The 12,435-nt window shown below is 38.6% G+C and overlaps 2 protein-coding genes across 2 annotated transcripts; both read right to left on the bottom strand.

Annotated features, from left to right (window-relative positions):
• Positions 1-2,409: 2,409 nt before the first annotated feature.
• Positions 2,410-4,520, bottom strand: LOC149111308 (perlucin-like protein). Its single transcript, XM_089291431.1, has 2 exons — positions 3,034-4,520; positions 2,410-2,926 (listed from the first exon to the last, which is right to left on the bottom strand). Exons 1-2 carry the CDS (start codon positions 3,251-3,253, stop codon positions 2,484-2,486), a joined length of 663 nt encoding a protein of 220 aa, XP_089147557.1. The 5' UTR covers positions 3,254-4,520; the 3' UTR covers positions 2,410-2,483.
• Positions 4,521-11,082: 6,562 nt separating this feature from the next.
• LOC149111307 (perlucin-like protein) lies at positions 11,083-12,305 on the bottom strand. Its single transcript, XM_089291433.1, has 2 exons — positions 11,818-12,305; positions 11,083-11,710 (listed from the first exon to the last, which is right to left on the bottom strand). The coding sequence occupies exons 1-2, from the start codon at positions 12,041-12,043 to the stop codon at positions 11,322-11,324; spliced, it is 615 nt and encodes a 204-aa protein (XP_089147559.1). The 5' UTR covers positions 12,044-12,305; the 3' UTR covers positions 11,083-11,321.
• Positions 12,306-12,435: the final 130 nt, after the last annotated feature.

Below are 12,435 nucleotides of genomic sequence, written 5' to 3'. Positions count from 1 at the left end.
TGTTTGTCCATAGTTATGGGCACTGGCTCTTAAGTACTCTTCAAACGTTTGCATGTGATTTTCACCATCCTGTTTATTGTTTTTGCAGCCAAGGACAAATAACCAGCACAGAAAAGAAGAAAGACCGCCCAACAGGATGTGTGGAAGAAAATCGATGACTCCTTAAAGAATTTATAGAACAAGCAGCGAGCTGACAGGCTTTTCCTTGATAGTCCAACAGCAGTAAAATAGACCAATTTCGATATATTAAAATTCAGCCTAACACCATAGACCTCAGCACGAGGCTCTATGGAATAAACCCCACAAACTCGGTAGTTATTCCCCAGAGCCTCGTACTGAGGTCTATGGTGTTAGGCTGAATTTTAATATATCGAAATTGGTCTATTAACAAGGGGTTTTGTGGTGAATATTGACAGTAAATGTTTCAGAGCTGTTGTTAAGCACCTGTAATTGTACGAATCCATAAATAAATAAACAACACGATGTACAAACTTACGACGATGCAAACGGTAACATTAAACGCAAGAAGAACTTCCGCTGGCAATCATGACCTAGCAACTATTACACTTATTGAAATGTTTATTCCAGCCGTCTGTCTGTCCTTTATGATCATAGCAGGGACGTTTTATCGCAACCTGTATTTCCTCATTGCTTACATTCGGCTGTGCCAAATAGACACCACGTCAGACGTCTTTCCTGGACCATCTCGTTTGCACGTTAATTATTGAAGACAAATTGACCCGGCACCCGCACTGCTAGGCGATTTTTCTGATCCGAAAGAACATTAATGCCCCGTCCACACGTAACCGGATATTTTTGAATCCGCAACTTTTTCTTTTCGGATTCAAAAATTTCCCCGTCCACACGCAGCGTACTCAAATCGAATTCGCCTGCCCACACGCGTCCGATGGTATCCGGATTCACTCTAGAGAAACTAGGCCTACACATAGTGCCGCCATATTGGTTTATTGTTTGGTAAGAAACTGGACACGATTTTGCTACGTCATCGGATTCGAAACTATCCGGATTCGCCGTCCACCCGTTATCGGATTCGTTGCGGTTTTATTTTTTCCACTCTGGAGAGCGGATTAAAAAATATCCAGATTCGCTGAAGAATTCGCCGGATGCGTGTGAACAGAAGCCGTATCCGGAAAGAAAAATTTGTGGATTAAAAAATATCCGGATACGTGTTGACGGGGCTTAAATGTTTCCAAAATCAAGGATAAACCTTTAAGTTAGATTGACATTGTGAACTCCTGTCGTCTGACCTTTCAAATCTGTAACGCGTCGCACCTTCCGAAAACGAGAAATCGATGTAAACAGGGGGATTGCACAAGTGCCAAAATTAAATTTAGGTTAAAACTTCGATCGCCTCTAACTTGCATGTTGTTCTACACATCAGCGAAAAGAAAAAAAGAGAGAGAGAGACCAGCGAACTGAGGAATCACTTTCTTTTTCTTTGTAGCGTGACGTTAAAAATATAATTTTCGCGGGAAAATTCATGTTAACTAATGGTGAGGATTTGGCGAGTGTTTGAAATGTTTACATAGGTTAATAACGATGTCACAGCTAAAACATTCTATCCTGCAGTCCATTTAACTACTTATTTGTAGATCTTTCATTAAATCATGGGTAGCAATCGCAGAAAATCGGAATAAAGTGATATTGTTCGCTAAACATTTGGCGGGAAATATTTCTGACTGATGACTTTTATTGAACTTTGCGAGACGAACTACTCCAATCTGCCCGTAGATACCATTTTTAACTAAACTGGACATTGATAGGAGTAAAAAAGACTACTAGAAAATGTTTTTGTATGGAAATAAAGTGGTACACTTTTGAAGAGCGACTCGCTGAAAATGGCTAAAATTTGGGTCACGCTCATTAATGCGGAGACGAAAGTTGGCACATCTTGAAAAGCCGTAGAATTAAAGCGAAAGACCTCTAATATATCTCAGTCAACTAATAAGGAAACAAATATTGTCGCACGAAAGTAAGAGTTTCTGGAATTTGTAATAAGTATCTATTAAACTCACCTAAAGTGGCCCGTAATTTCGGTCATTTTAGACCGCTTGAGACGCCAAAATCATGATGTGGTGATATCTCGAAGAAAATCGAACGCCTAGCTACCTAGGCAAATGTCAGGGGGTTGTCAATCTTTTCGGATAGCTTTTATACTGTGAACCTGAAGATGAATGTAAACGGCCGACCTCGATCTTTTGATCGTGCCCGGTTTTCTCCGACAATGGCAACTAAATAAGAAAAAAAGCATCCACAGCGTTTAACAATTTACAAGCAAGTACACATCCATTTAAATTTTACTCCAGGTACACGGGAGTTCAGAGGAAAAGAGAAAATGATCGTGATCAGTCAAGCTAATGACTTGTCCAACAATAAGAAGCGACTGAATGCCTTACAACAAAACCAAGTTTGATTTTAATACAATTCTTTGGCAAAATAGAGAAAATAACAGCATGGCTAGTTCAGTTGGATTGCTTCTGGCAGAGAATACTTGGGGCGTGCTTTAGCTGGGCTTCTTTCAGGGAGCATGATAGGTCATTCCACTTTCCCTGTCTGCTTCCCGCGCCGAACATGTTGCTACAGTACTCGTTATTCGGACTACTCGGTTCTCCTCTTGCCCACGCGGAATAATGACGTTCCAGTGGTGTGTCGTCAACCCAGCAGAACTTGTTGTCAGACTTTCGGGTTAAACCAAGCCACACGCCCCAATCTGTGATTGTCTTCTGCTTCTTTACCAGGTCAAAGATAAAGTTGTTTTCCTCAGCGGAACTGATTATGGCGAGGTCTCCTCCCAGATTCTGGCAAGTTCTTCGAGCGTCGCTCCATTTCAGGGTTGGGATGTTGATGACGAGGAAACAAGACTTTCCACGAACAACCCAGCCTTCTGGGCAAGCAGGTCTAGTGACTGAAAGTCAAGTGAAAATGTGATTATATTAATGAAGATCTGAAGACAGGAGAGAGATCTATCTTGCCTTGGTTATGGGCTTTGTTTAGAGTTATAAAGCAATTTACCTTTATCAGACAATGAGTCTATTTTGGCTTTGATATCGGCAAGCAGTTTTCGTTCAATATTTCCGAGGCCCCAGTTGTTGATGTTAAACGTTTGGTCGGCTAGCTGCGGTGTTGTGTCATCCAGAACTGATGTTAAGCTAGCCTTATTAACTTTATCGCTGGCAGAAACAGTCACCAGGAAGTAAAAGAACAAACAGAAGCACGTTTGTTTGGGTAACATTTCGAAAATCACCAAATTTACAGGTACTGACTGATGCAAGTCCGAAGATGTGACTGTGGCTTTAGCGCAATGATGTATATCACTGAAAAACAAGAAGAAGAAGCAGTAAAAAGAAAAAGGTGCAAGAAACCAGCGGTAAACCAAAACCTCAAAAGACTCGTTGACGTGGCCTTAAGCCCAAACGACAGCGATTCATTGTTAGCTGAAGTGTGTTGTGTTGATAACTGTGACAGCAAAATGGCATATTATAGGTTGAAACTATTACAAGGAATTGCCTTGTTTGCACAGTTGGCAGGAACGTATAGTCAGATATTTCAGTTGAAAACCGACTCGCTTTTCTCGATTGTTTTTGAAGTCTTGTTTTATTGCTCAAGTGTGTGGAGGCGCAGTGGCCTCACGCTCCGGATCAGGCGGTCCGGGTTCGATCCCTGGCCAGTGTCATTGTGTTGTGTTCTTGGGCAAGACACTTTACTCTCACAGTGCCTCTTTCCACCCAGGTGTATGAATGAGTACCGGCGAATTTAATGTTGCGGGGTGACCTGCGATAGACTGGCATTCCAACCAGTGGGGGTAGAAATACTCCTAGTCGCTTCATGCTACCGAAACTGGAGATAACCAACAGCCTAATGGGCCACTTTGCTCGTGAATGTAGACTTCAACTTTACCTCTTTTACCTTCTCTGTTACAAATAACTATACATCTTCTTGTTTTATGTTTCTTGATTTTTTTAAACCCTTTTTTTAAAATCCTTGTTCTTTCTAAATCCTGTATATAGTGCTGTCCACGTCAGGTAAAATTCGTGTCACCGGAGGGATCCTTCTCTGATTCCCAAAATCGAGAATAATTAAAAAAGAAAAAAAAAATGGCAGGTATTATCATGGGAATATGGCTTATATCGGGATTAGCTCTCGTACCATTAATCCCCTCTTGCTAAATTCCTGATTATTTTACTTATTACAGAGAAATAAAACTCATTTTTGATGCATATTTTTTGCCTATTTTTCTGCGCTGTAGGAAAAAAACAAAATTTATGTCTTGCTTTCTCCCAGCTTGATGGTTAAGAAGATCTTCAGCAAGCTAAATAAACTTTCCAAGTTTCCCAGCCAGCTTAGTAAAACCATCAGTTTATTCAGCAAATATTGCACCAAATCAGCCATCACTTGTGTTAAACAACTGACTGGACAGTGTGTATGTCTCAGCCCATTTTTTCTGGATTTTGATCCAGGGAACACCGAAATAATAATTTCAATGATTTCTAGCATAATTTCCCAAGAGAAAAGCTACTGAAAATAACTTTTCCTTCTGCAAAACGGATTAGTATTAAAAGGAACAGCTGGATTGACTTGTTCATCTATGTATACAGAAGCAACTGACAACTTGGCGAGCGCTGCGTATTGTTAACAATTCCCTTTCATGATTCATGACCAAAATTGTTCCTTTGTCGTCATCACTAACCCACTTTTGGAGGATATTAAACTCATCACCTGACTTTCTACGAACGTCATGACAAACATCCATACTTTGTGCTCCGTTTTTAACTTACTTACTAGCTAAAGGTAATGTTCACCTGCTTTGATTGTGTCGAGGTTTTTCGGCCAATCAAGCCAGTTCTTCGAGTGTCACAAGCTGCGACAAGCAAGAGCATTAAAATACATACAAACGATTAGATTTATTTTTGCACAATAAGTTCAATTTACTGCGTTACCGCGCTCAAATTTTCTCAGCACTAGGCGTTTGAAATCATCATGTCCTCTCCCTGATGTGTTTTGTGCCACCTTAAATTTGAAAGGCTGAAAAATGCAATATTTTGTCTACTTCTTTTCAACTCAGATTTATCATGATCGAATTTCATTCATCCCAGTCAAATAAAAATACTTACCATCGTATTGCCACTCTTTGAACTTGCCACTGTGCTTTTCAACCAGTTTCTAACCATTTTAGCTACAGCGTATTAAAAACTTCTCTAGTATAGTACGTGTAAGACATCTGTTGGCCGAGACAGAAGTCTAATTTGCTGTAATGTCCCATAGATGCACGTTACTCCATTTTCAGTGGGATCTTTGAATCGCAGCTAACAGACCAATACTGGCTGTTGTGTATCTGTAATTACACACATATATATATTTATAACAAAGTTTCCATATAACGCGCGCTCTGATTGGCTGAAAGAGCGTGCTTTATCAGAGAACAGAGCACGGATTGATGACGGTAAGTTGGCTTTCAAATTTTTGCTACGGAATTTTGAGAAAATTGCCCTGTGATTCAGACAAACGCAATAGAAACGAGCTATTTGTCTGTAGTAAATATGGCTCACAGAGCAACAGTAGAGTTAAAACTGTACTAAAATAACAAGTTTTGCTAGATTCCCGCCGACAAAAGACGTAGCGAAATAAACAAATTCTCAACCTAAACAGTGCTTCGATAAAGGACATTATATTTGTTACGAAGGCAGAAATTATGCTTAAGAAGTAAAACAACGACAGAAAACAACAATTGAACTGTCTCTGTTTATGATGAGAAACTTTATTTTTGTAAAAATGCTCAATTGCTCAAACAACACTTACATGCAGTGTAGTAACGCTCGTTCTCCAGTCATCTCAGCGACGTGAACCGACGAGTGGTCAGTGCAAAGCTTGCTCTGATATTCTCTTCTGTGCTCGGAGTAGGACCAGTGGGAGCCGTTTAGTCTTTCTAACTTTTATGCTAGTTCGGGCCATCTTGCTGCATGCGGCTACAAGCCGTAAATAACTGTAGCTCCTTTCAAATTCAACTCGGCATTTCGCATATTCCCCGCAAGCTTTGAGCTCAGCGTTTCGTAATTTCCACTGTAAAAGAGCATGTTTTCATGGGCCACAATACGGCCGAATTTCTCTGGACTATAAACCTTCACCTGCCTTTAGATCCGTATTTAAAAATTAACTTAAAAGCGAACTTTGAAGGCATCGTTCTTCTCTCGAAAGCCGCTCAAACTACTCGAAACTGAAAGCTTAACTGAAGTCCAGTTTGTGACTGACAGCTGTCGCTTCGTTAGCCAATCAAATTATTTGAACAATTCTAACAAGGATTGTGATTGGTTTATTTTAGCGTGCTTTATCAGAGAACAGTGCACGACTGATGCCACTTTTGCTCGTTTTTGCTCGTTTGGAAAATGAAGTTTGGTTTGAAAATTCAGCCAAATGCGTGGGGAAGTTATCGGATTCTTTATCATAAAACAAATAAAGAAGCCTCGACTGTGCTCTGTTCTGTTGTAAAGCACTTAGGAAGTAGTAGAGCACTCAAGAAGTGGGGAAAAACACTCGACTTCGTCTCGTGTTTTCCCCTACACTTCTTTCGTGCTCTACCGCTTCCTGCGTGCTTTACAACAGAACAGAGCACAGTCGAGGCTTCTTTATTTGTTAAATATAAATATAAATATATATATATATATATATAAAACGGTTATAAAATGCCTCAAGCCAACAAAGAATGCCACTGCGTCAGGAGGATCAATGAAGATTCACAGTCCAAGCCTCACCACAAAAATGAATTTAAAAACGTTTGATAAAGCAAGGACGGACAACTTCTGAAGGTAAAAAAAGTTAAAAAGTTAAAAATTTAATAGAAAAACGTTTCGGTCTTAGACCTTCATCAGTTACAAGAGAAAAAAAGGACGAAAACTAAGTTTAAATACGGTTACAGTGTGGGAGATTACGTAACGAAATGAAAAATACAATATTGTGCTATTAATACATCGTGACTAATACAATACAGGAAGAAAATGCAAAACGAGAAATACAATGCTGTACTATAAATTGCGTCATACAGGGTGATAATTAATAGACCAAACGAAAAGAATACAATACTGTGCATAAATTACATTATAGAGCGTGATAATTGCAGAACTAGGTTAAATTCAACCTAAAAACTAAAAGAGTTAAAATAGATAAAACGGACTCTTGCAATGCGGTAAATATAACGGGAAAAATAGTTTGCAAAGATAAGCAGTTGAAAAAAAAAAAAAAAAAAAAAAAAAGAAGAAACCTACGTTTACGCTGGACAAGGTTAATAACAAAATCCCAAATCGAGGCCTTTGGAGCATTAAAGGGTTGACAAACAACAAAATCCCTGGAGGGGCCCTTAAACAATAAGCTGTAATAAGATCCCAGGCAGGGCCTTTGAGCATACCTAACACCCAAAAAGCTGACAAAATCCAAGGAAGGGCCTTTGAACTGCCTTATGGCGCGAACGCAGATTTACACAAGAGAAAGTTAATTATAACAAATTCTGTTTTTGGAGTGAAATTCTTTTCTTTTATTTAAGCCATGGGGAGCCAAAGAGAACAGTTGAGCACTCCAATAAGCCTCTTTCGTACTTAAAAACCTATCGATCTCGTCTGAGTCATTAGGGGCCTGCACCTGATCAATGCATTGGAATTCAAAATCATCCAAGGAGTGTGGAATTTTATTGAAATGTACTGCTACCTCACAAGTGGTTTTGTTTGTGAGCATAGCAGACTTGTGGTTACGAAACCTAACCCGAAAATCGGTGGTAGTTGATCCTATGTACTGTAAACGACATTTCTTGCAGGAAACTAAATAGATCACGTTTTTAGAATCACAAGAAAGCCTTGAATGAATGGTGTATTTTCTGCCCGTTTTAAAACTTAGAAATGATTTAGATTCAACAAAGAAATTTCGACAGAGATCGCATCTATTTCTTTCACATTTAAAGCAGCCATTGTTTGGCTGAATTGTTTGTCCCTCATCGGCGGTTTTAAAACGAGATGGTGCTAATAATTCTTTCAGGTTTTTTGTTCTACGAAAAGATGGTATTATCGAGCCTTGAGGGAAAAGTTCTTTCAATTTAGGGTTGGATTGCAGAAAGAACTTTTCCCTCAAGGCTCTATCATACCATCTTTTCGTAGAACAAAAAACCTGAAAGAATTATTAGCACCATCTCGTTTTAAAACCGCCGATGAGGGACAAACAATTCAGCCAAACAATGGCTGCTTTAAATGTGAAAGAAATAGATGCGATCTCTGTCGAAATTTCTTTGTTGAATCTAAATCATTTCTAAGTTTTAAAACGGGCAGAAAATACACCATTCATTCAAGGCTTTCTTGTTATTCTAAAAACGTGATCTATTTAGTTTCCTGCAAGAAATGTCGTTTACGGTACATAGGATCAACTACCACCGATTTTCGGGTTAGGTTTCGTAACCACAAGTCTGCTATGCTCACAAACAAAACCACTTGTGAGGTAGCAGTACATTTCAATAAAATTCCACACTCCTTGGATGATTTTGAATTCCAATGCATTGATCAGGTGCAGGCCCCTAATGACTCAGACGAGATCGATAGGTTTTTAAGTACGAAAGAGGCTTATTGGAGTGCTCAACTGTTCTCTTTGGCTCCCCATGGCTTAAATAAAAGAAAAGAATTTCACTCCAAAAACAGAATTTGTTATAATTAACTTTCTCTTGTGTAAATCTGCGTTCGCGCCATAAGGCAGTTCAAAGGCCCTTCCTTGGATTTTGTCAGCTTTTTGGGTGTTAGGTATGCTCAAAGGCCCTGCCTGGGATCTTATTACAGCTTATTGTTTAAGGGCCCCTCCAGGGATTTTGTTGTTTGTCAACCCTTTAATGCTCCAAAGGCCTCGATTTGGGATTTTGTTATTAACCTTGTCCAGCGTAAACGTAGGTTTCTTCTTTTTTTTTTTTTTTTTTTTTTTTTCAACTGCTTATCTTTGCAAACTATTTTTCCCGTTATATTTACCGCATTGCAAGAGTCCGTTTTATCTATTTTAACTCTTTTAGTTTTTAGGTTGAATTTAACCTAGTTCTGCAATTATCACGCTCTATAATGTAATTTATGTACAGTATTGTATTCTTTTCGTTTGGTCTATTAATTATCACCCTGTATGACGCAATTTATAGCACAGCATTGTATTTCTCGTTTTGCATTTTCTTCCTGTATTGTATTAATCACGATGTATTAATAGCACAATATTGTATTTTTCATTTCGTTACGTAATCTCCCACACTGTAACCGTATTTAAACTTAGTTTTCGTCCTTTTTTTTTTTTCTCTTGTAACTGATGAAGGTCTAAGACCGAAACGTTTTTCTATTAAATTTTTAACTTTTTAACTTTTTTTACCTTCAGAAGTTGTCCGTCCTTGCTTTATCAAACGTTTATATATATATATATATATAGTTAAGTGTAAGATGAGGCGTCATGAAGCAAATTTCTAACTGTTCCGGCTTTTAATGTGACGTTTCGGCCTTCGGCCTTCTTCAGATTGGAACAATATTTACAAGTTAAAAAATAAAACGTTAAAAATCCTAGCAAGTTTACAGATTTGCATGTATATATATAAGATCAGAAAAATGTAAATATAATTACATAATGCTATAACATCTGAAATAATAGATTACATAACAAGCTAATGTCAACTTACAAGAACGCGCCGGGTGATAAGATTACAACAATATATCTGCGAGCGCCTTAATTACTAAGTGTATAATAGTCAGTCTAATTCTGTATTGTAACAAGCTAATGGCAACTTACAAGAACGCGCAAGTGATGAGATTACAACAATGTATCTGCGAGCGCCTTAATTACTAAGTGTATAAGTGTATAATAGTCAGTCTAATTATGTATTGTAACGGACGCGATTTTTGGATCTAAATTCCCGTCTTTTATTAAGACCATGAGGGCTGAGTGTAAATAGCTGGGAGGTCCAATATGCCTCTCTGGTCAATAACAACTTATCAATATACGCAGCAACCCCCTGGCTAGTAATTTGTTCGATGACGATAAAATTAATTTCGGAAATTTCGTGCCTAGTACAATTAAAATGGACTGCAAGCTCACACGTCTTTTTGTTGGTGAGCATGGATGATTTGTGATTGCGAAAACGTACTTTAAATTCTGTTGTGGTGGAACCTACATACTGCAATTTGCATTTATTGTACGAGGCCAGGTAAACAACGTTTTTGGAAGAGCAAGACAATTTTTGCTTTATCTTGTAGACTCGGCCTGTGGAAAAGCTTTTAAATTTGGAATCTTGAATTAAAAAATTTTTGCAAAGATCACAACGAGTACAACATTTGAAGCACCCTCCCATTTCGTTCTCTGCCTGGTTTGCCCCGTTGTCGCCAAAAAATTTAGATGGTGCTAAAATATCTTTGAGATTTTTGGTACGGCGATATGCTGGAAAAATCGATTTAGATGGAAAAATTTCAAGTAATTCGGGCGACGATCTCAGAAGATGAGCATGTTTCTTGATAACTCTCTGAATATCAGGCAGGATAGGATTGTAGTCAAGAACTAACGGGAAAACTCTCTTGACAGGCTTGGCTTTTTTCTTAAGCAATTCTGATCTCTCAATACTAAGCGCTTTGTCGAATTGTTTGTCTACTAAAGTTGCATTATAGCCCTGGGACTTAAGATACCCTTTGTATTCAGCACACCTCTTGTTAAGAAAATCGTCAGAGGAACAATTTAAAATTCACATTGAAGCACGGTATCTTTTGATCCTTCTACTGGAAGTCACCGTTTGGAAAACCATATTATTCTGCCTATATATATATATATATATATATATATATATATATATATATATATATATATATATATATATATATTGAGGTGCTTTTTTTATTCTTCTTGAAACTGCTTATACGGAAATTCGTTTTTCCTCAAATTCTAGTCATTGCAATGGTGTTTCTAATTCTTGACCCCTGTATAAAATGGCGTCACAGTACTTGATCTTCCAAATGCATAACAATTTTTTTCAAACAGTTTGGGTCAACAGTTTTAAATAGGAAAAAATCACAGCGTTGAACACTGTTTGCAGGCAAGTACAATTTTATTTTTTCCAAGTCAATTACACAGCAGTTCAGGCAAAGAGATAAAATGATCGTGATCAATCAAGCTAATGACTTGCCCAACAATAACAAGCGCCTTTTAACCCAGCCAAGTTTGATTTTGATAGGGATCTACGGTAAAAGAGAAATTAGCAGCATCGTTATTTTAGTTGGACTGTTTCTGGCAGAGAATACTTGGGGCGTACTTAAATTGGGACTCTTTCAGGGAGCACCATAAGTCATTCCACTTTCCCCCAGTAACTCCTTGGCCAAACATGTTGCGCAATGTTCGTTGTTATTCGTATTATTCGGTTGCCCACCTGCCCACGGAGAATGATGACCCTCCAGTGGAGTGTCGTCAATCCAGTAGAACTTGTCGTCGGACTTTCGGGTAAAACCAAGCCACACGCCCCAATCTGTGATTGTCTTCTGCTTCTTCACCAGGTCAAAGATAAAGTTGTTTTCCTCAGCGGAACTGATTATGGCGAGGTCTCCTCCCAGATTCTGGCAAGTTCTTCGAGCGTCGCTCCATTTCAGGGTTGGGATGTTGATGACGAGGAAACAAGACTTTCCACGAACAACCCAGCCTTCTGGGCAAGCAGGTCTAGTGACTGAAAGTCAAGTGAAAATGTGATTATATTAATGAAGATCTGAAGACAGGAGAGAGATCTATCTTGCCTTGGTTATGGGCTTTGTTTAGAGTTATAAAGCAATTTACCTTTATCAGACAATGAGTCTATTTTGGCTTTGATATCGATCAGCAGCTTTCGTTCAATATTTCCGAGGCCCCAGTTGTTAATGTTAAACGTTTGGTCGGCTAGCTGCGGTGTTTTGTCATCCACAACTGATGTAAGGCTAGCCTTATTAACTCTATCGCTGGCAGAGACAGTCTTCGACTGCACCAATAAGCAAAAGAACAAGCAGAAGCACGTTTTGGGCAGCATTTCGAAAATCACTCAGTTAGCAGATACTGACTCATCCAAATCTGAAGAATTGACTGCGGCTTTAGTGAAATGATGTATCACTTATCAGGAAGAAGACGAAAAAGAAAAAAGGGTGCTGGAAGCAGCATTACGACCACGCGTCAGCGATTCATTGTTAGGTGAAGTTTGTTGTGTTGATAACTGTGACAGCTAAATGGCAAATTTGTTCCAACTATACACAAGGAAATGACGAAGATTCAATATTTCATTCGTCTTGTTTGCACAGTTGCCAGTCAGATATTTCAGTTGAATCGATTCTTGAAAACCTGCTCGCTTTTTTTGATTGTTTTTGAAGGCTTGTGTAACTGCTCAAATACGAGTGTCTTTTTCCGTCGATTTGAGTTTTGAGGTAA

Source organism: Orbicella faveolata, unplaced genomic scaffold (assembly GCF_042242905.1).
Source record: "Orbicella faveolata isolate gen_17 unplaced genomic scaffold, um_ofav_v1 contig_24, whole genome shotgun sequence".
Lineage (NCBI taxonomy): Eukaryota > Metazoa > Cnidaria > Anthozoa > Scleractinia > Merulinidae > Orbicella > Orbicella faveolata.
The sequence above is the reverse complement of the archived record's forward strand: the minus strand, read 5'-3'. Positions and strand labels throughout refer to the sequence as shown.

Bases quoted from the DNA above. Each gene is read 5' to 3' on its own strand.
- LOC149111308 (XM_089291431.1), bottom strand. From the start codon at position 3,253: ATGTTACCCAAACAAACGTGCTTCTGTTTGTTCTTTTACTTCCTGGTG. The intron at 2,927-3,033 runs GTAAATTGCTTT...CTTGACTTTCAG, and splicing joins AGACTCATTGTCTGATAAAG to TCACTAGACCTGCTTGCCCA.
- LOC149111307 (XM_089291433.1), bottom strand. From the start codon at position 12,043: ATGCTGCCCAAAACGTGCTTCTGCTTGTTCTTTTGCTTATTGGTGCAG. The intron at 11,711-11,817 runs GTAAATTGCTTT...CTTGACTTTCAG, and splicing joins AGACTCATTGTCTGATAAAG to TCACTAGACCTGCTTGCCCA.